The sequence below is a fragment of the Lucilia cuprina genome, chromosome 4, assembly GCF_022045245.1.
Source record: "Lucilia cuprina isolate Lc7/37 chromosome 4, ASM2204524v1, whole genome shotgun sequence".
NCBI classification, from domain to species: Eukaryota; Metazoa; Arthropoda; class Insecta; order Diptera; family Calliphoridae; genus Lucilia; species Lucilia cuprina.
Window position 1 is genome coordinate 101,401,902 of NC_060952.1, and position 22,594 is coordinate 101,424,495.

A 22,594-nucleotide genomic window follows, 5' to 3' on the forward strand; every position below is an offset into this window, starting at 1 on the left:
GCAAAAACTAATATTTTTTATATCCTACTCTACGTAGAACATTTTAAATGAATAACATTTGAGCACTATATGACACAAACAGTTCTCAATAGTTGACATTTTTCAGACAACTTTATTATAAAAAATTAATGTTCTCACAACAAATGATTTGCACTCTCTTTTAAATTTACTTTTTTCTCTCTCTCTCTCTTTCTCTTCCTGACTCCTTTAAAATATATAAATTTACTCAGTGTAAGATTTTCCTCTCTTTTGGTTTAGGTTTAGAACTTAATTCATTCATTCACATTTTATGAATTTTCCTTTTGTGAATCTACCTGCGATGCAATAAAATATATAACCGAACAGACTTATGCTCGGGTGTGTGTGAGTGTTTTACGAATGCTTCTTCTTGGCATCCACAAGAAACATTTTGTTTTGTAAGTGTATAGAATTGCTGGGAGAAGCCATCCGCATGTAGGGTGATTTTAGAGCTGAATTTTCAATCGTTTGTATGACTCTCGTTTTGTAAATGTTTAACAAACAGTAACTGACTGCAAGTCGCCGGATAAAGACGTATCTGCACGTGAATAGCGTTTTCTAGTTTAAGAAAGATATATAACGTGAAAAACTAAAAAAAAATAGAAATTGGATTTACGAAACCAAAAGAAATAGTTATTAAAATGTTAAAATATATAAGTGATTTTAAAAGCAAAAAATAATATAAATATCATAATATTTAAAATAAATTATGTGAAAATAGTGCAAAACCAAAGTTAATGCAAGTGTCTAGTTATAAATCATCAAAGGAAACATAAATTATATTCATTACCACACACACTCTTATTATTTGGATTACACATCTTCTTTTGATTTGAAACACATATCACAGAGACACCATTTATTAAAGGATTTATAACTCAAATAGATAAAATAAATGTAAGTTGTTCTACTATTAAAATTTAAAAATAAAAAAACAAATACATAAAAAATAATACGTACTATGTGTTTGTATGTTTGTTTACTTAATTAAATAGTTCTGGCGTCTTGTTATAATCACTAATATGGGTTTGTTTACAATATTTCTCCTCCATTATCACGTTGTACCATATTTATGTATTATGAATAATACAATTCAGATATTCATAAACTTTGGCATACGTTTTGTTTTTGTAGTCGAATATTACAGTAGTAATCAAAATTTAAAGTTAATTTTCTTCAAAAATGTTTTTATTTAGTAAAGACCTTATCTTGAACTATTTCTAATTTTTTAAGCAATTATTTGTGTAAATTACCACATATTTCTTTATATTTAAATTCATTTAACCCAAATAATAAAAATATGTTTTTATTTATTTTAATTATGACATCTAAATGCAATATTTGCTAAAGCCATAAAACACTCTCAAATAACCATTCAGCCTATCACGCTTCTCCTCTTCACTTGTCTTTTATTCTGCTGGTCTCGCCAAGTACTAAGATACACAATAATAAATAATAATTATTTTATATCTTTTTTTCTCTTTAAAAACAAAGTAAATTTACTTAAATTATTACTTAAGAAAGCGGTGGGTTTTTAAATTTACGTACACATTTACATACATACAAAACAAATAAAAATACGAAACATACGAAGAAATGACATGAAATAAATAAGTATTTTTTATATTTATTTAGCAACAAGTGCTATTGCTATCTAGCAGATGAGAAATAAGTCTTAAGATGTTTCCATGGATTTATTATGTTGCTTTTAAATTTAGCCGCTTAATAGCTCTGCTAATCCTTAAATAAACATGTGCAAGTTGAATAAAAAACATTATTGTAATTTATAAACTTTAAAAATTTGTATTCCCTCCAGACCATAAATTGCTGAAAATATTAAGGATTTTTCGTTAAGATTTATCAGGAAATTACTTTATCCAAAGTCTCTCTAAACATACATTTTTTCATTGTTATCGTTTAAAAGCATTCAAATACTATATAGATGTATTTGAATGCTTTTAAACAATAACAATGCAACAAAATATGTTTAGAGAGACTTTGGATAAAGTAAGATGAAATATGTGTAAACGACACAAATATTTCAAAACATGTTTTATAAATTGGAAAAAGCTAACATGATAACTTAATCTTAAATACACTACTACTATCATATATATTTCTATATTTATACAGCGAAAAAGACAAATTCACACCCATAACTTTGATTTGTTTTCAACTTTAACACATATGTACATGTGTATTTCTTAGATTTTTATCTATTAACCAAAAATGTAAAATACGATTATTGTATGTGATATGTTGTAAGTAGAATGTGTATAAATACATATTCAGTTTTGTAGGTTTCTTTACACAGGTAGTATTATGTTTTCCAACAGACAGGTTTACATTTAAATGAAACGTGCTTGTAACAGATACCTTTTCCCAATACATAAATTCATACTACAACATAACAGATACATACTTACAATTTCCTTTGGATTATTAGGCCCAAAAACGAAATGAATTAATATGCAGAGCTGGTTGTTAATAAAATGACACACAATTTTGAAAATAAGAAGAAAAACGTAAAATTATGACTTTATTAATAAAATTGAAGTTTTAATAACTTTATAGACGCTGAAACCCAAAGAAATTATTAAAATAGCCTGGGAACCAAAACGCGTTTCCTTTAGAATTTAATTTAAATAAAAATTATTATAAATAAATATTTACGTTATTATTTATTGATTTGTGCCGACGATTTCATAGAATTTAAATTTTAAATATTTTCATAAATCAAAAAGCAAAATAACGCGATTAACATTCTAAATTTAAAGTATCTATTTCAATTTAAATAAAATAATTTTATTCTTTAATAAAGTATTAAAATTCGCTTGATAGAACTTTAAAAAAAAATTATGTCATAATTATGTGTATGCTTTATATCTATAGGGCATCTTATGAGCATTATTATTTTAAAATATACATAATTTTAAAATTACTTTAGGTAAAAATATTTTTTTCAAAGTCATGTAAGTGTATATGTCTCTAAATTTAATTTTATCATTTAGAGAACATTAAATAAAATGCTAAAATAAAGACATCAATATTATTTAACATTATTCAAAAATTTATATCCTAATTTAGGGGTGTCTTAAATTCATTACCCCTGTCCGTATTCTTTGTTTCGATTGCTTGGCAAACAATTAAAAAATCAATTTTTTATCGACAAACCTTAGTTTTCTTATTTTTGTTGTAAGTGAAAAAATAATTGTTTTAAATTTATCACATTTTAAGTATCAGGAAATAATTTTGAACAGGGAACGACCACAATAAATGAAAAACAAACGATTTAATTAAAATGAAATGACAATTCTATGGAACAATACGAAAGATACCATAATTTCAAGCAGCTGGCAGAAAAATCTTAAGAAAATTTGCTTAAAACTATTCGAAATTATATCATAAATAATTGACTTTAATAAGCAGCTGTTGAATAGAAAACATGTTTTTTCGTTGCTCTTTAACTCTTCTTAATTACAGTCTATTGAAATGATTTTTGTTTTTTTGAATTTTAGTTGTAATTTTATTTAAATATAACTTTATCTTGAACTTCAAGAATATAAATTCATTTTTAAATAGCTTTAGCAATTACTTAATTGGTTTTATTTTTTCCGAGTTTTTATCAGTTCATTTCTTTGCGTACATACATACATACGTATATATATTTTATTTCTGTTTCTTTTTTACTCCTACTCTCTAAATGTATTTTTTTGTTTAAATCGTTTATTAAGAAGCATCATGATATCAACAATACCTTTTGAAATTGATTAATTTTGGGTAGACAGTCTGCAGTATATTATTTTGTTTTGACTCAAGTTGTGTTTTTTTTATTGTGTGTATCTTTCTATATGGTTTTTGGGGACTCTTTAAGTAGAGTATTAACGTCTTGGTGTAGATTTTTTTGTATTTCATCTTTGGTATTTCTTTATTGTAGAACTCTGAATCTTCCTAAGGGAGCTTAAAGTCACATAATGTGCTCATCATCATGACTTAATCTAAAAAACAAATCGATTTAGTTTTTCATTCTTTTTTGATGTTGTTTATTTTGTATAATCCTCCGTCGTATTTTTTATTCCGTTTGCTTTACTATAATTTAACGTATGTTTATACATTTGTTATATTTTGTATAATGTTATTGTTTAAATTAAAAATACAAAGTTTTTTTATTTACTTTACACAAATAACAAAACAATATTCAAATCGTTTGAAATACAAATGTCATAGTTATATTTGAAAATAGTAGTGAAATGGGCAAGTGTTAAAAATCTGAAAGCTCAATCTTTAAAGCAGCAAAAGATTGATGAATAAGTCATTAATCCCACAAATTTACGTTCATATATGTATATGCAACAGCAAATGTAAATTCGTTACGTAAAATTTAGTATGTTAACAACAACTTCTAAAAATAACTAAAATTGTTGTATATTAAGTACGTTTAAGAAGGTTAGTAGAAATAAATTTAGTTTTCTTTTAAAGCTTTGAATTATTACTTTTTCGATCACAATTAAAGATACCAAATTGTTTAGATGATATAAAATTAATTCCCACAATTGAAAATATTCCTTTTTTGCGTTTTCAATTAACAAATGATACAGATTTGTTTTCGTTAACCACTTTAAAATGCGTTAGGAATAATAATGAGCTTATGTTCTTTTTTGTTTTGTCCATTTTTGTATGTATATATATGTATATTTGTGTATACTTTCATGTGTGTATGAATGTTACATGAATTTAACAAAGATTTAACAAAGACATTTGAAATAACATAAAATTAATAATTTTAGAACACTTGCAAATTTATTAAAACGCTTTGTATTTTTTTCTTCTTCTCATTTTAGAATTTAACCAAATCATCGAACCAAAAACAATAAACACAACTCGAAAAATGATCAAAATATGACAAAACTTTAGTTGTTAAAAACCAATTTTTTAAAATTTTATTTTTTATTTCGCCATCCTGCTTTATTTTAATTTCAATATAAATTCGGCTTTTTCTTTAATTTGATCTAAAAGACCTACGTTGAATATTTATTTGTTACAAATGTGGAAAATGTTTGACGATATTATTGAATGCAATGAATGTGGTGGTCCTTTAGATCCTCCACCAAAATTCATGGTACCACCACCTCCTAGGCCACCATCAATGGCTTCCTACGATGTTTCTAACAACTGCAACGAAGAAGAGATGGCATTGAAAGCGCAACAAGCTTGGGATAACGATATGTGCGAAGCAATACCGGTAAGTAACAACACAGTATAAAATAAATTATCCCAGAGCACTCTAGGTAAAAAGTATATATCTATATAAATATGTACATATGTATAAATATTACAATTAGGTACAACAACACATAGGTTAAAATATTTTATAGTTTTATTTATGTACGAAAGTGTATTTTATTGTGTTACCAGAAATTAATGGAAAAACCCTTATAAAACTTCCAACAATCATAACGATAAATAAAAACCCTTATAATTTTTGATTATCACCAACACATCTGTTGTGATTGTTAAATGTCAAGTATAATTAAACTAATGAAAAAAGGAATAAAAAGCTGTATTGTTAGCAGTTGAAATTTGGTAATTTTCTATATATACCAATTAAAATATTTATCAAGAAGTTTTTTTTTGGAATGCGTTAAAATCCTTTTTTACTTTTAAACGCAGACATACATATTTAAATAATGTCGTTCATCTTAAATATGTACGTAAAAGTTATAATCATAAATCTTCGGGTGTTATTTTTTATTTAAAATTTGACAGCTGTCATATTAACTAATATTTGTCAAGAAAATTTTCTTCAAAACAAAAACTATGTGTACATACATGCATACATACATATATTGAATAATATAATTTGTATAAGAAACATACACTTGCCCAAACTGTTAATAAATCTTTTTGAATTTAATGTCAAAAAGTTTAGCAAAATCATTTCTTTTCATAAATAACTAAAATTGAATACATGAAAAGACAAAAGTTTTCAAGAGAACAGCTGTTAAAAAATTGAGACCTTAAATACACTGTGTTTATTTACAAAACAAGTAAAAAAAATAGAAATCACTTTTTGGGTTATAATGTTTATTTAGGATTAGATTGAAATTTAAAAACAAAAAACTTCAAGAAAATTTAAAAAAAATTCTCAATAAGTCATCAAGTGTTACTGCTGTAACAATGTGGGTTTTTAAATCACATTCTTATTTACATACATTTAAATTTTCTTGAAATTTAGTTATATTAGTAAAATGTATACAAGTTAAAGGTAAAATTAAAAGTAAAATACAACAACTGATTGGTTATTATTTACATAACATGTTTCCTGTTTAACATGACCCAAAATTCAAGTCTCAAATGTTTATATATTTTATCTTCTTTGAGGTGCGAATAGAGAAAAAGGAAAGTTAATATCCCTAGAGTAAATTTAAAAGGGGAAATCGAAAGTGAAATTTGTAAAAAAAAATTCAATGATTGCTACAATTTTAATATACTAAAAAATCCTATGGGATTTCACATTCAAATAAGCTTCTTTAAGAGATAATAAAAAAAATCAAGGCTGGTTAAGTCTAAATTTTTGTTTTATTTTTTAGTCTAAAACATTTTTAAACTACATACACATATAGTTTAATAAATACAATTACTTCATTCGTTTATTTTAAACAAAAGCAAAGCCTTTACTTTTTCCGTTTATTTTCAATGAATGACTTGAAATCTATCATGACTATGATGTTTTCTACATGGAACATACATATATTTTACAATTTGATGTCAAGATGTATTCATTTTTATTATACAAAAACATACTAAACATTTATTTTGCATTCTTCATACACTCATTCTTTAGTGTTTTTATTTTGTTGTCTCGATAATCCTTTAGCAAATACTCTTACATTTTAAAGGGGACAATCGAAAATGTTCATACTTACATGTTACAAAGAAATATTTTATAAAAATATTTTACAAAAATAAACGAAAATGATGTGACAATAGTAGTTCGCTCGTTTTTTATTTATTGTAAAAAACGTATTTTTGAAAAACTAACATTATTATACGTATGTATGTAAATATTTGTGTGTTTGAGGATTATTCTTTAAGGCAAACAAAAAAGTTTAATTTTTTAAATTCTTATGATAAAGTTTGAATATATAGTAAAACTAGAGTTTGAAAAATGTAGGCTTTTCTAATGGGGCAGTACGAGTATAATGTTGTTTAGACAAAACGTTTAAAATTACAACAAATCTAATTTATTAAAATTCTATAATTTTTAAAATATATTGGTATAAATAATCTTCTGTTTGATTTATATACCGTTATCATTATAATAAAAATAAACGACTACTGGCATTTTAGATTTTAATTACGATATGATAAGGAAAAATACTCACTTATAAGGAAATATTAGAAAGTGTTGGAAATAGTTCAAATTTAATGTAGGCAATAAAAACGAAATGTAAATATTCAAGTATGTATATGTAGTATTCATTCATATTTACTTAAACTTATCAAACAACCAACGGTAGTCAATAACAACGGGCAAGAGTTTCTTTACCGGCGACAGTTGCGATACAAATCTTTAAATGCATGTAAACAACTACAAAAAATTCCATTTTTTTTAAATTGAATTACAAAAATACATACATACATATGTATATGTATATTCTATCGAAAATAATAACAATAATCTTTTAATCATACTTTAACCAATATTTAATTGAATGTATGTATATATGTGTGGTTTTCCAATCTGTTACGCTTTTATATGTTCCTTTAGCTGATAAGTTGAGCAAACAGAGGAATGAATGACGCGAATTGGGAACGAATATGTTTACAATTGATGTTCGTCATTCATTCATTTATTTAAACATTTATGCATTATGCATGGACACAACCAGTAGCGGACCAGCCATAGCCATATTTTACAAATACTTTCTCGTCCTACATTTATATATTTAGGTATGACCGAAAAGAAGTGAGTGTGTGTGTATACATACGTACCCTTTTTCGCCTAATTTAAAATTAATCAAACATTAAAATTCTACCAGTTTTATTTGTATAGCCTCGATTGAATGTATGTATTTCTATGTATATATATATATTTTTCTTTATTTGTTAAAAAAAAACTGGAATATGATCGATTAAATTGTTATCAAAATTAAAACAAATTCCGAATGCATGCATTGATATTTGTTTATTTAACTGTGTCCCCATAACTAAAATAAACATTTATAAAACACTGTATGAAAACGAAAAACATTGAAGCAAAAATGATTAATTACCAAACATCAGACGCGGTTTTGATTATGGTTTTCATAATAATAAACGACCACATCCACTTACAGTAGTGCTTTTAAATTTTACTGATAACAATTTTTCGTAGTTAGGAATATTATATAGATTTTTTTAATGAATTTCAACTCAAGTTTTTTATATTAGAAACAAATAAATCAATTTTATTAAATATTAAGAAATTATTATTTTTTAATTATAATTTGGGGTTCAAAACCAAAAAGAAAAATCGTTTCTAAATTACCATACCTAAGCTATTATTTCGTTAGAAAAATTGGGTATAAAATCAAAAATACACAAAATTGAAATTGTGTATATTTAAATTTCGTATAAATTTATAGCTTTTCCCTGGTGACCTTTGGTTGCAACATCATTAAACATAAATTTAAATAAAAAAGTGTCTTGTATTTGTTGACTATAAAACAGAACAAAAAAATATATACATTTAAAAATTTATTTTTTGACAACAAAAGATTAGAAATTATTTCAAAATTATATAACAAATCATTATTTTAACGTTTTATTTTTTTGCAGATTCTTGATGCCAGTCTTTATAGCAGCCAATCATTACAAACGTCCGCCATGATAGCGGTGTTTTCCTTGCTCCTGGTTTTAGTTGTTTTAATATCATCACTTTTTGTATGGAAGTAAGTAAAGTTTAAAACAGTTTTTAAAATATTTTTAATACGTATGTACAATGTACATACATATTATAAAATCTCGTATTGTTTTTAAAATAGGTAATAAGAATATTTCGAAATTCATTTTGTTCATAAGTGTCGATATTAGCAAAATTGAATAACGGCAACCGGTGCCGAAATTATCTTTTCAACAAGATATAAAATATTACCAACGTGCGACAAATAATAAACATTTTTATTTCACAAATATGCATAACTAATGCAAAAAATTCATGATTTAGTTTAAAACACTAATGAACAAAAATAAAAAAACACATCTAAAACCAAATCGATATTTTTTGGACACCTCTAATATTCATATAATATAGTGTATATAATATTAAAAGCATTGATATGTATGTATATTTCTTTTAAGTTAATTCTGTGCAATCTTTCGCATTCTAATAAATTTCGGTTAGTTTTTCTTTATGTTTATATTTATTTATATGAATTTCATTGGCTAAACAACAACAATAACAACAACAGAGGAAAACAACATAAAAATAATAATAGTAATATTTCTTTTACACGCACAAGAAAACAATGTATGCGTAAATAACCTTTGGGCTTACTATATATACACACAAACATTCGTATTGAGATATTTGTTTAGATGTCTTGTTAACATAAGACCATATAAATAAAATAACATTTAATTTTATTTATGAGTATAACTTTAGAGCAAAAGTGTGGTGGAAAAGTTTACTCAAGGACCGTTTGTACTATAAAAAGGGTCCTTGAAGCTCATTATTTAATCTTCAGCATTTATACTCAATGTTCTCAAAGTTCATAGAATCATGTACCTGTGTGGGCCTAAATTTTAAGTTCAGATATTATAATTTCTAGGTATAGTCCTATGATACATAATATAAAAGCAAATAATAGATCTCTTCGAAGTTTTATTAGTATATATGTAATATATACATTATTTTGTTTATATACTAGCGCTAAATATAATTGTAGATATTAATAGATAAAACAAACTTTTTATGAAAGATAATGGTATCACATTTTTACATTATGTTTGGATCAAAATTTAAGTTTTATCTTTTTCTTTTTGTTTAAGGGAAAAAGTAAGTTTTTTTTATAAATTGTTTTCAAATAGATTTTAATGTATTAAAATATTATAATGTTTTTGAATGAGTTTCTACATACATACATATATCATTTAAAATAATTATTTTTTTTAAAAATCACATAATTTAAATGTGAAAAAATAAATGTACAAAATTGTTTAATTTATCATTTCTCTTTTATTTTAATCTGTAATTAACATAAACTTTAAATTAATATTAAAGATAAATAAAACGATGACTATGTACACACTTACTTACAAGTATTCACGTAAACGTGGAAATGTTGCATTTCAAATTATGCTAATTAGATGCCAACACATTTTGGTTATAAAATGTTTAATTTTTCTATATTTTTTATTATGTTGAGCATAGTTGTCAACAAAATCCCACCTATATATGTTTTAGTGCTAGACTTGAAAAGTGTGTCCATATACATATATATTTGCTGTTCAAAAAATAAATTGATGTTATTGTTATATTACCATAAAAATATATGTTAACCAGATTATTAATGATATAAATGGCTAAAACTGAAAAAAGTAATTTGAGACCGCGCCAAAATATTCAAACGTACATTTATAAATTATCAATAGATTTAAAGAAAATTTTGAAATCATATTGCTACTTTTTCCATAGTCTGCATTATGCCATCGAAGAAATAATAACATTATCAACAACAACAAAGCACAACATTTAAACAATAATATAATACCCTTGAGAAATATCAATCGAAATTAATATAAATTATAATTTATAGAGTAGTATTAATATTTATTTATAAGCTAAATCACACACACTTACATATTGTCAATATAACTTAAACTGTGTTTCGAATTCTCACCGTGAAAAATATAAGTAAATAAAAGTGTTTATTATGGGTTATTGAATAGACATGATTGCAAATATAATACTGTTTTAAAAACCCCCAGAAGTGTATACTTTATTATCACATTTTTATACGTATATACATATTTATGTATACGTATATGTATATGCATATATGCATAAATTATTTTAAAAACAGTCAACACTTCCCTTAGATGTAAACAATTAATTTCCTTAATTTCATAAACATTTCCTAAACACTTCCTTTATTATCACCGTAAACCGCCGCAACATAATTTTGCGTTAATTTGTTTATCTTAAATACACGAACATATTTATGAAGGTATTATTCTTATGATCAGATCCAATCTTTTAAATGTAAGTCATTTCCATTGCTCATTATGAAAAAGAAACGTTTTTAAAGCAGTTGCCACTTTTTCCCTTTTTGTGACGAAATGAAAATAACACAAAACAAAGGATGTTATACTTCATGTCATGTTGTTTTTAAAGCCTACTTCTTGGCATGTTTAATTTTTAATACATTTACACATATTCATATACATGCAACATATACATACATAAGCATATAAATACACATAAATAGGTTATTTAATTTCATAAATGTCTAACAGAGAAAAGTAAAACAAAACCCGGAAAATTTCAAATTTTGTGACTAACCGATTGACAGACACAGCAAGAATAAACATGTCTACCGAGTTTCATTAGACAATCATACAGGGAGTAAAGTAAAAAAGGTACATTAAATTTGTTTCCAAGGTTAAAGTTAATAAGGATTAGCGACATTTTGTAAGAAGTTTTATTTTTAAATTAAGAGTAAAATAATAAAATTATTAGAAAATTATATTTTATTTAATAAATTTTGCTTCGCTTTAAATAATTTTATTTACCTAAACACAACAAGACTAACTGGAAGCAACCAAACAACTTCAACAAAATCATCACAAAACATACTTTTAAAACGTTAAGCAAATATTAAACATTAGAAATCGATTTATCTTTTTGACTTCATCGCTTGCTTCTCTTTCCTATAAGTTGATGCTATTGCTAGTGCCAAAACCATATTGTTGCTGCTGGTGTATTTGTAGCTTTATAATAGGAATCTAGTCTATGAAGTAGTAATGATGCTTGAAACAAATGAACATTATCGTACAATGGACAAATAATAATCATATTATGGAATTCTAGTAAAGAAGTTGTTAATACAGACAAATGTAACTACTATGGGTTTGGTTGTGGTAACAATATCAGAAGTGTGGTACTACAAGTCTAGTGTTTTATCTTAACACAATGATTAAGAAACGACATTGAATAATAGGAGACTATTAGGTATTTTATTTCTTACTAAGTAAACTTTTCAAATTGTGCTTATTTGCAACATGACAAAGAAGAAGTAATGGAAATTACGTCTCCTTTTCTATTTTAGTTTAAATTATTAATTTTTTTTTTATTTTTCATTTTAGAAACAAACGAAAAGTGCAAAACTTGTTACCCTGCAAAACACCCACCAGAGGTCCACATATATCTGGAGCGTTGTCAGCATTGGCTTCTGGACACTCAGTAACATATGAAGATCCGGATGCTCATTTGGGACACCATCGACCCCTAGTAATGAGACATCATCACAATGTTGAGGTAAGTGTTCTACTTATAACTTTACGACACTTTGATGTTAAAATAATTGTCAAATACATAAAATATTCTGTCATTCATACAATTCAGAGGCTTTTGTTTTTCCTAATATTTCCTGGGATTCCTTTTTAACATTGCTGCACACACATTCATTCGCATAGGAATGAATGTCTTTTTTAATAAAAAGCATTGTTTTGTTTTGTGTTGTATTGTATTTTATTGTGTTTTGACAGTTTTATTTCCGAAAAAGCTCTTTATTTTCCACTTTATTTAACCTTGCTTAATGTCATGTCGTTATCATTCCTGTCAGTATCTTCCGTATTTCTGACATTATTAATGTGCCAATGATGCTCATAATTGTAATTTTTATTATATGTGGATTTCTATCCTTTTGAAATAATTAATTTTATGATATACATACAATATTTTTTATAAGGAAATTTCTTAATACGGTGTCGTGATCCTTTTCTGTTGGTATAACAAAAATATAAATCACAGATAAAAATGTTATTATGTATATTTAAAATATGTATTTTTGAATATACAAGCATATTTATGTATATTCTGTATGTATACATATGTATATGTATATATGAGTATGACAGAAAGATTAGGTTTTGATTAAAGCGTCTCACTGATTTTCCAATTTTATATTTATGTGTATTTTTGTTTTTTAGTTATTGCACGGTAAAGGCATACATTATCCAAGCGGTTATCCTATGACGAGATCACCACCATTTTTAGTGAGTAATTCTCCAGGGCCCGATCCATATCGTTCAAATGATAACGTATACGAGGAATTAGGACCAAGCCATGATTCAGATGGTGAAAGTGAGCCACCCATGCATTCCGATGATGATTTTGCTGAGGACGAACTCTCATTGCCTGGAGAGCGTTCCTTCAACAAAGCCACAGATACTAACAATGCCACAGCGGCTCAAGACAAAATTGAAGCCAACACTGCAACAAGTGCCAATGGTCTGGAGCGTCACAGTGTTTTGTCTTCCGCTTCATCCACACAAGACGCATCTACAGCCACTGCAGCCTCATCTAGTTCATCTCATAACAATAACACGAATTCAACTAATAGCAATGTTTGTGCTGTAACTGCGACATCCAGAAGTGGAACAGCAGCACTTTTATCTGAAATGCTGCGAAATAATAGTGGCCGAAAAATATCAGCAAATGGATCCAAATCAAAGAATGATCGCAGAATTCAACCTGTTGAAGACTTAAATACAACAACTTCTACAGCGGAGGTAGGTGATCTTACACCAATGCAACAAATGTATGATAATACTAGCAACCTTATGGCATTGGGATATCAACACCAGCAACAGCGACATCAACCTGCCATTAATTACCCACACCCACAAAGTTATCACCACAGCCTGCATCACATGCATAATTATAACAACAATAGGAATCCCAATCTTCATCCTGTGCCTCATTTTTACAATACTATCGAAAGTGAAGTGGAGAGGAGAAATCGCATCAATATACAACTGAAAAACTCATCAAATCCAGCAGTAGCAACTATATTTCGCGAAAGAATTCAGTATCCTAGTGGTGCAAGATATCCCCAACATTATTATGGCGGAAATGCGGCAAATGGTCTACTGACCGCCTCTATGCGGGCGAGAACAAATCCAAGAACTATGGATAGAAGAAGAGGTCGTGTGGCCGCACCACTGGATCCTGTGGAACCAGCATATGGCTACGCAGATCCAGTTTATCACCACAACTACCACTATGAATCATGTAATTCAACAAGTGGCATACAGCAACGTGTTCCTACTGCGGCATACACAACCTACATCATGCCTGAATATAGTTCGGGAAGCTTATCATCCTATAGACAGCATCATCACCATCATCCTTCCACGCAAACATACCAAAACTCAACGTCACTCTATGGTCATGGTGATTCCAGTTTTGGTTCAGACTCTGGCTACAGTCACCATACACCGGCCTCATCAATAGGACGTCAAGATTACGACATTGCAATGCCAATACCTCCAGCTCCACCTGCACCCACGCAAAAGCCACCAAGTAAACTAGCTAACGCTTTAAGCTTTTCATGGAATAGAAAAAAATCCGCAAATTCTAATTCTATGAATATGCTGCCAAATACCAACAAACCACCCGTGCTTTCGACTTCCACAACAACTGGGGCTTCTAGTCCCAATAATAACAGTTGTTCGTCCACTATTACCTCAACCCTCGAAAATACATCCTCCTCTTCGAGCACTGGCTTACAATCGCAAAACAATAACGAGCTAGTACAAGCGTGAGAGTACAGTAGAACTGACAGTGGTAGCACATTTTAAAAAAATGTTCCTGCCCAAAACAACTCAGTAGACTTATTAAATATCCTTTTCCAAAATTATAGTCAAATTTAGAAACTAAGTTTATCCAAAAATATTGAAAATGAAACAGAATCCAACGTATCAATGGAGTACTTAGACTATTAACATAATTAAATATCTGTAAATATTAAAACCAAATTAATTAATTTAAGTTAATATATGTAAATAACGAAAAGAGCTTTTAATATATTTGTACGACTACTGAGGCATATTATACACACATACATACATGTGTAAATAACGTAAACATATAAACATTACTTGTTTCACTACTGAATTTATCTGCAAGTATTGTCAACAAATAAAACTGAACTAAACTACTCCAAGTATAAAGAAAACTATTAAGCAATAACATTTAGTCCAAATACAAAAAATAATCTATTTAGTATATCTATCATTGTTATTGTTTTAGTCATAAATTTCATTACTCATCATATTTCCTTTTCATTATATCATCTTAGTGTAAATATTTAATTTTTTATTTTATTTTATTACTTTTTTGTATTATTTTACTATTTAAGTATAAGTTTGATTTTCATCAAACCTACTGAATGTGATCGTTAACTTTGTAGAATTTTATTTTTGTTTTTAATTTTCTAGATTAGTTTAAACATAGTTAGTCCTCAATTATTTTGGCTATGAACATTACCATTTCTTATTATTATATTAATAATAATTTTGTGTAAAATTGTATACTATTTTTTAATGTTGTTACTTTATTTACAATGATTATTTATTTTAAAACACAAAGATCAAAACTCGACAAAAATAAAAAGTCAGAAGCAAATTATTTCTGAATGAAAAAAATTAAAAAAAAGTTTATTTGTTTTTTTTTTTAATCAATTTTGTTGTGACAACAGAAAAGTATTGTTTCTGTTAATCGATCACCCATAAAATGTTCAAACTAAAACATTAAATGTATTTAATTCATTACGTGTTTTCCACTCAAGGAAAAATGCATATGGTATATCCATGTTAAAAAACTTGCTACCCGTGGTAAGGTGTAAATATACACCTGTTACTATTAACATACTAAAACAATTAGCAATAAACAACAACTTGAGAAATTTTAGGAATGCACACTACCGAAGATATTTCGTTGTCACAATGAACTCGCAACTAATATTTGTTATAGAAAAATATAGATTTTGTTCAGAAGGGTCTTGTTTTGTCTAAAACTTTATTCTAAATCGAATTAGGGGATTTAATTCAGTCTTGCCTATACCCGTGCAAAATTACGTACATCAATACCCAACATACCCGGGAATGTAATACAATTTATATGACTATTTTAGAATTTTACTTTGTAAAATTTTGATTTCATTAAGTTATTCCTCAGTGACCGGGAAAGATAATTGAACAAAACTTTTTATATATTATATATTATTTTATTAAATTTACAGGGTCCTTTTTGAGTTATTCAAAAATTATGCAATTCAAGAAACAATTGGAAAAAATCACCTTTCCAATAAAGAACAAATAACAAAGTTATAGGCATTTTTCACCTCACATACTTATATATTTAGTCAAAACTTCTGAAGTTTTACACAAGTAAGACTTTGACACTAATAAACGTATTAGATAAAAAATCCATCCGAGCAATACAGCAATTTTTGGACACCTCTTATATACATTAATAGCGTCACAGAATTTTCTAATTTAATTAAACGAAGCTAAAACATAACGCACATTAACTACAAAACTATCATAAATACGTATTTGAATTATAAAGTTCAGCGTGCAAATGTCGAATAGACCGTATTTTTTCACGAATATTTAGTGAGCAAAATTTTAGTTGTATCTTCAAAATTCAACCACCAGGGTGAAGCGGAGTAATATAGAGCAATTTAATTTGTTCTTGAATTATAATGTGCTCAGTTTGAAAATTATTCAAATGAGACTTTCTTCGAACTTTTATTTAGAAACGATGTTTTATATAAATTTATTTATGCCGGTCATGTAGTTAAAGAACGATTTGTATGAACTGTTTCTGTTAATAACAGGCCTAATGAATTTAAAATGGATTTTACATACTTATGTTAACTGCAGATCACTCGTCCAATTATATATTTATTTAAACTATTTCCAAAGCATATTTTAAGGCAGTTGCACTTAAACGATAATCATTCTGCAAGACATATCACCTCTATGAAAAACATTACTTATCTTATAAACGTTGTGAAGTTTTTTTTAATAAATTATTATATTTTTACATTAACAACTTATTAATAAATACATAAGGCTTCCTAAAGACTGTTAACTATTATTTAATATTATAATAATAATATTATTAATAATAATAATATTAATAATAATAATAATAATAATAATAATAATAATAATAATAATAATAATAGTAATAATAATAATAATAATAATAATTAATTACATTAATCTTTTTAGTAACACTTTACTCGATTCTAATTTTCTTATTACTTATTATAAAAATATTTTGTCAATAAATCTCTTCATAACGTTATACTACTTAATGTACAAATCACTATGCAATACAAATTGTAAAACGAAACTCATGTGAGTGATGATGGAAATCCTGAAAAAATAATATATAATAAAAACTCTATTTAGGTTGTAAACCAGTGTAATATAGTATGAATACTTTAACTTTAATATACATAAAACACTTATTTTATTGAATACTATATATATATATATATTAGTTTTAATCAATAAAATCAATATTTCCTCTTATATTTAACTGGCATCCCTCCCAAGTCTTCCCCTTATCCTCTACTCCAGATCTTCAATGAGCACATTCAGTGAATCCTATAACTTAACGAGTAACGATTAACTAAATTTATAATTAAACAAATAAATCTTTAAATAAAATACATTTTTACTTAAGTATGATTAGTAGCAATAAACAAGATCAAAATTAATAAATAAGATCAAAATTAATAAATTAGCTGCTAAACCGGTTTAATAATTTTAAAAGAAAAAAATAACAAACTACAATAATGTTTATATTTTAAAGAAATTGATGTGATTTTTGTATTTGTTTTCATAGAAAAAAAATTTTGTTACTAAGAACTAATTTTCGTTGACTTTTAAACAAAAAAGTGTCTGTTGCATCTGAACAATCATGAATATTTTGTCGTCGTGTTATAGAAACAAATACTTGTAAACAACAAAACCAAAAAAAAAATAAATTAATTAACTATAAACATAAACATTAAAAACAGAAAACACTTACAGCAGGAATAAAAAATAAGAAAAATTGCATAGAGCATTAAATTGTAAAAATGATCATTGTACATCTATACCTATATGGTCTTTCTTTAAACCTTTTATAATTGCTATTATCAAAGCCTACTTAAGGTACTTTCAGAACTATCAAATATTTGACGAACAAGACGTTACCGTCATATTTTTGTAAATTTATTTTTAATTCTGCATGGTTTTTGTAATTGCAACTAATGACGAAATAAATAATAAAGATATTCTGTACTGATGTCAAGATACCCAAGAAAAACTTCGCTTTCTAGGTGACTATTCTTAATGACTTTGTAGGTAAAATCTAAAAACGAATCAAAATAAAAAACAAAACAGTAACTTTTTCACAATTTGTTTTCATTTGTTCCATTTTTAGACAAACAGAAAAGTAAATAGTATTTGTATGTAAAAACCATCAGTTGACGAACAATAACACAGCAAAGCGGTAGTGGCAGCAGAACTGGCAGCAGAAAGGTTCCAAGTTCAATTCGTGCTGTGTCGACTTTTTATTTTTTCATTTTTTATAAATTGTTCTATAAATAATTCAACTCATAAAACAACTTATTAGCAACTAAAAAATTAAAGATTTCTTTTGGGGCATCACGAACAAAAATATGCATTTTTGTTGTAGAAAAGGAAGTAGCCTTTCCTTCGAATTCTACTTACTTTGGGAGTTAAGTTTTTGCTGGGTATATTATGTTTGTGCAAATAAATATATATTTAAAGGAAATAAAAATGTCGATTTTTAGGAATCGAGACATTTTTGTTAAGTATTTGATAGATGTGAACGTAGCTCTAGAGTTTAGATTCTAGACTTTTAAAATTTTAGGCAATACAATCTAATGATGGCGTATGAGTAACGAAAAGATTATTAGTATTCCTTACACTTACAGATGTCCCACAATAAATAATTGTTCTATATTATCTACTAAAATTGAATTGTAAATATTCTACATAAATACACATTAATTGAGTAAGTTTCTCCATTTCTGCCATTTCTTTCGTCTAAAAAATTAATATTAAAATTTGTTCTATAAATAAAGTATAGAGCACAAGGTATGAATCATATCAGAAAAACAAAATACATTATAAATTACTACTTTTATAAACAGAATATACTTTTTTCTCTCTTTAATACATAAATACATACATTTATTTTATTATTTATAGTCTCATTCGCGTTGATTCAGAAAACTAATATAAAAAATAATAATAATGAAACGATTAAATCGAATTTATATTTTTAATACTGAGCAATTCAATGAATTCAAAATATCTTATTGAATCAACTACTAATTTTATTAAGTAGATAAAATTTAATTTTTTCATAAAAAGAATAAACGACGATATAAGAGAAGAAACATATACATATGTACTTAGTGAGTGCAGGAGAAATAAAAAAGCAATTCAATATTATACAAATAACTAAGATAATGAAAGAAAAACTAAACAATACTTTAAATAATAAAACATTAAACTATGTAAAATCAACAACTACTATAAATATAAATAAACTTCATAAGAAGGAAGATAAAATAAAACTAAACATTTTATTATAAAAAACGCAATGTCTTTTTAATGTTTACAAGGTTTTCATAATATATTAATAAATATTTTTATATGTAGTACATATACTACATATTGAGGTGAGTACTTTCATAATTTGATTTTATCAACGATATATTTTACTGACCAAATAAAAAAAATGTTTATAAATGTTTCATAAAAAAAGAAATAAATTGCCCCGGAAAAATTTTACGTAGTTGATACTGGTTCTTTTTAACTAGTCCTCAATTATTTTTTTGGATTTTCCAGAAAAGCTTTAAAGAATGTATACGCTTTATTTAAAATTATGTAGTTATTGTTAGCGTTTATGTTTCAAATTATTACCAATTATATCTAATAAATTTAAATGTTATATATAGACATGACTATTTTTTGGAGTAATTTTCGTCATACGTGGTGGTTAACGTTGTATTATGAATAAATACGAATTTTTTTGATAATTTGGAATTAAAACCATGACGCACCACATCAATTTTTTCAATAAATCTACTTTTACTCTCTTTTACCCATTTTATCCCTAAACATTCGAGTTTTTTTTAAATCTTTTCCTAATGGTTCTATACAATCCAAACAAAAACTTAGTAACATACTTAAATTATCAAATAATATTAATTATAAAAACAACTTAATAAAATATATTTTACAAAATAATTGAAAATTCAAATGTAACGAAAATCTTAATTGAGTTTTTCGTAAACGTTTTTTAAAAATGCGGAAAAATAAGACCGCGATTTTTCGTATTTTTAATATTCGAATTCTTTATCTCTTATGGACATATATTAGCAACTATCAAAGTTTTTAGTTTTAGAATTAAAGAAAAATTAAAAACAAAACAATTTATTTGACATTTTATTTTTACCGAAGTTAGTTCAATTTTAATAATTTTTATGGGGTTAAAGGTATAAAAATCTGGTAGCAATGAGTTCCTCCAAAATAAGTTCGATAGTTTAGTTCTCTCCTAAAAATGTAAGCAAAAACTAAAATAATAACAATAAAATACAGTTATTACGTACGAATGTATTTATATGTCTCTACTATTGTGTATTTGTATTTATATGTCTCTAATATTGAGTTTGTAATTATTTAATATTTTGTCGATCATATGAATCATGATTGTATAAGTTAATACTGTTTGATTAATTGTCAAAAAGTTACGTAAATTTCGAGCGAAAAATAAAATTCCCAGCAAAAATTTGATAGTGACTTTCAATTGTACCCACTTTGCAATGACTACTACATATAAGTAACCTTATTAATAACAGCTTTGTTCCAGAACTTTTCTGGCTAAAGAGAATTAATGAATTTTCTCTTCGTACTTATAAAAAGTACGGGAAGAGAAACAACAAAATTTCTCTTTCAATAAATAAAAATTTTTACAAATTTTTTGTTTTCAATTTACTTTTTAAACAAATAATTTATTTGACAATTTTTTTCTATTTGCCAGGAAAAAATGTTCTGGTAAAAACCTGCAAGTTCTGGCAACGAGAAAATATCTCTTTTACAATTTCTGGTACAAACATGCAAACTTGACAAGTAAAGGAACAAACCTAATGCTTTATAGTAATTCTTTCCAATTCATTAGTCATCTTTTCGTAAAGCAATGAGCTTTTATAAAAGTTTCAGTGAACTAAATTTTTCCTTGATCTACTAGAATAACTTCTTGCATTTGAATAATTAAATCGAAAAAGATTATTATAAATGCAGTAACGTTTACCATATGACACTATTAATAAAAATTTTAAGTTACTATTAAAACACAAAAAGAGTTGTATTTTCGGATCACAGAATTGAACTCGTTGGTAAAATAGGTCTATTATATTTTTTTAATTAAATTTGAACACACAAAACATTTGAAAAATCCCCAAAAAATTATAAGTATTATTAACTTTATATGTATGAATTGCAGTACAAGAAGAAAAGCATTTATTACTCATTTCATTCTGTAGTTTAGTATAACGTAAAAAGGGTATAAAACATTTACCTTCATATGTATGAATGTGTTAATAAAAATAAGTCTTATCTTGTTACCACAAAATAAGCTTCATACAGAAGCCCACTTGTAGAAAAGATAAAAAAGTGGAGAAGATACTGATATTTGACGACCGAAATAAATGAAAATATAAATTATTATAAACACTACGTTTGGAATTTCAGTCATATTTTCACAAGCGAACTAAAACGTTGTAAAACGCAGAAAGAAAAAAATAAAACTACACTTTATATTCCAATATCAAAGGATACTAACGATTAAAAACTACTTACAACTAAATATATAAAAAAATATTATAATTAAAATGTTTCAATCGAAAATGTTCGCAGTAGCCTTAATTGCAATTATGTGTGCCTTAAGCGTAGAGGCTCAATCTAACACTGCCGCAACATGTCAAACAGTTAATGGCATGTCGAATGTTAATGCCACTTTGGTATGTATATAGTATAATATAATAACATTTAACTCTGATAAGAATTACCAATCATATGATTTTAAAACTTAGCTTGCTGGTGACTGGTATGAAGAGATTCGTGCGCCCGCTAAAAATGTTTCATGCGTTCATGTACACGTTGATGTTGTCAGTGGTCAAACTCTTAATATTAAAACAATGTATTCAGCCTCCCAAAATGGCTTATTGATGGATAATAACATCCAAGCCAACGTAAACATAAGTCAGGTCAATGCTAACACTGGTTTCAATGTGAGCTACAGCAATGCTAATGGTGCCAACACAACCTACAAAATTTTAAGTGCTAATTACACTTCAAATGTCGTTTTATGTGGTTTTACCAATATTAGTGATCCTTCAACATCATTCGGTATAATCTTAACCCGCACGCAAATTCCTAACGCCAACTGGTTAATGGATCTTAAGAGTAATGCTTCTCAAATCCTTCCCGG

The 22,594-nt window shown here is 26.4% G+C and overlaps 2 protein-coding genes across 2 annotated transcripts in view; both read left to right on the forward strand.

The window, feature by feature from the left end:
- The first annotated feature begins 515 nt into the window (after positions 1-515).
- Positions 516-15,662, forward strand: LOC111674510 (uncharacterized membrane protein DDB_G0293934). Its single transcript, XM_023435127.2, has 5 exons — positions 516-915; positions 4,860-5,260; positions 8,839-8,951; positions 12,367-12,538; positions 13,213-15,662. The coding sequence occupies exons 2-5, from the start codon at positions 5,063-5,065 to the stop codon at positions 14,827-14,829; spliced, it is 2,100 nt and encodes a 699-aa protein (XP_023290895.2). The 5' UTR covers positions 516-915; positions 4,860-5,062; the 3' UTR covers positions 14,830-15,662.
- Positions 15,663-21,832: 6,170 nt separating this feature from the next.
- The window catches only part of LOC111674509, a 1,214-nt gene continuing 452 nt past the window's right edge, over positions 21,833-22,594 (forward strand). Inside the window, exons 1-2 of the mRNA XM_023435126.2 lie at positions 21,833-22,124; positions 22,197-22,594. The exon at positions 22,197-22,594 is cut by the window's right edge and continues 42 nt beyond it. Coding sequence (XP_023290894.2) covers positions 21,996-22,124; positions 22,197-22,594 — 527 coding nt within the window. The 5' untranslated portion in view covers positions 21,833-21,995. The remainder of the gene's footprint in view (positions 22,125-22,196) is intronic.

What these genes read in the sequence shown, in the direction of transcription:
- LOC111674510 (XM_023435127.2), top strand. Translation starts at nt 5,063, where the DNA reads ATGTGGAAAATGTTTGACGATATTATTGAATGCAATGAATGTGGTGGT. An exon ending in ATATGTGCGAAGCAATACCG is followed by an intron (nt 5,261 to 8,838) that starts GTAAGTAACAAC and finishes ATTTTTTTGCAG; the next exon opens with ATTCTTGATGCCAGTCTTTA. An exon ending in TCATCACTTTTTGTATGGAA is followed by an intron (nt 8,952 to 12,366) that starts GTAAGTAAAGTT and finishes TTTTCATTTTAG; the next exon opens with AAACAAACGAAAAGTGCAAA.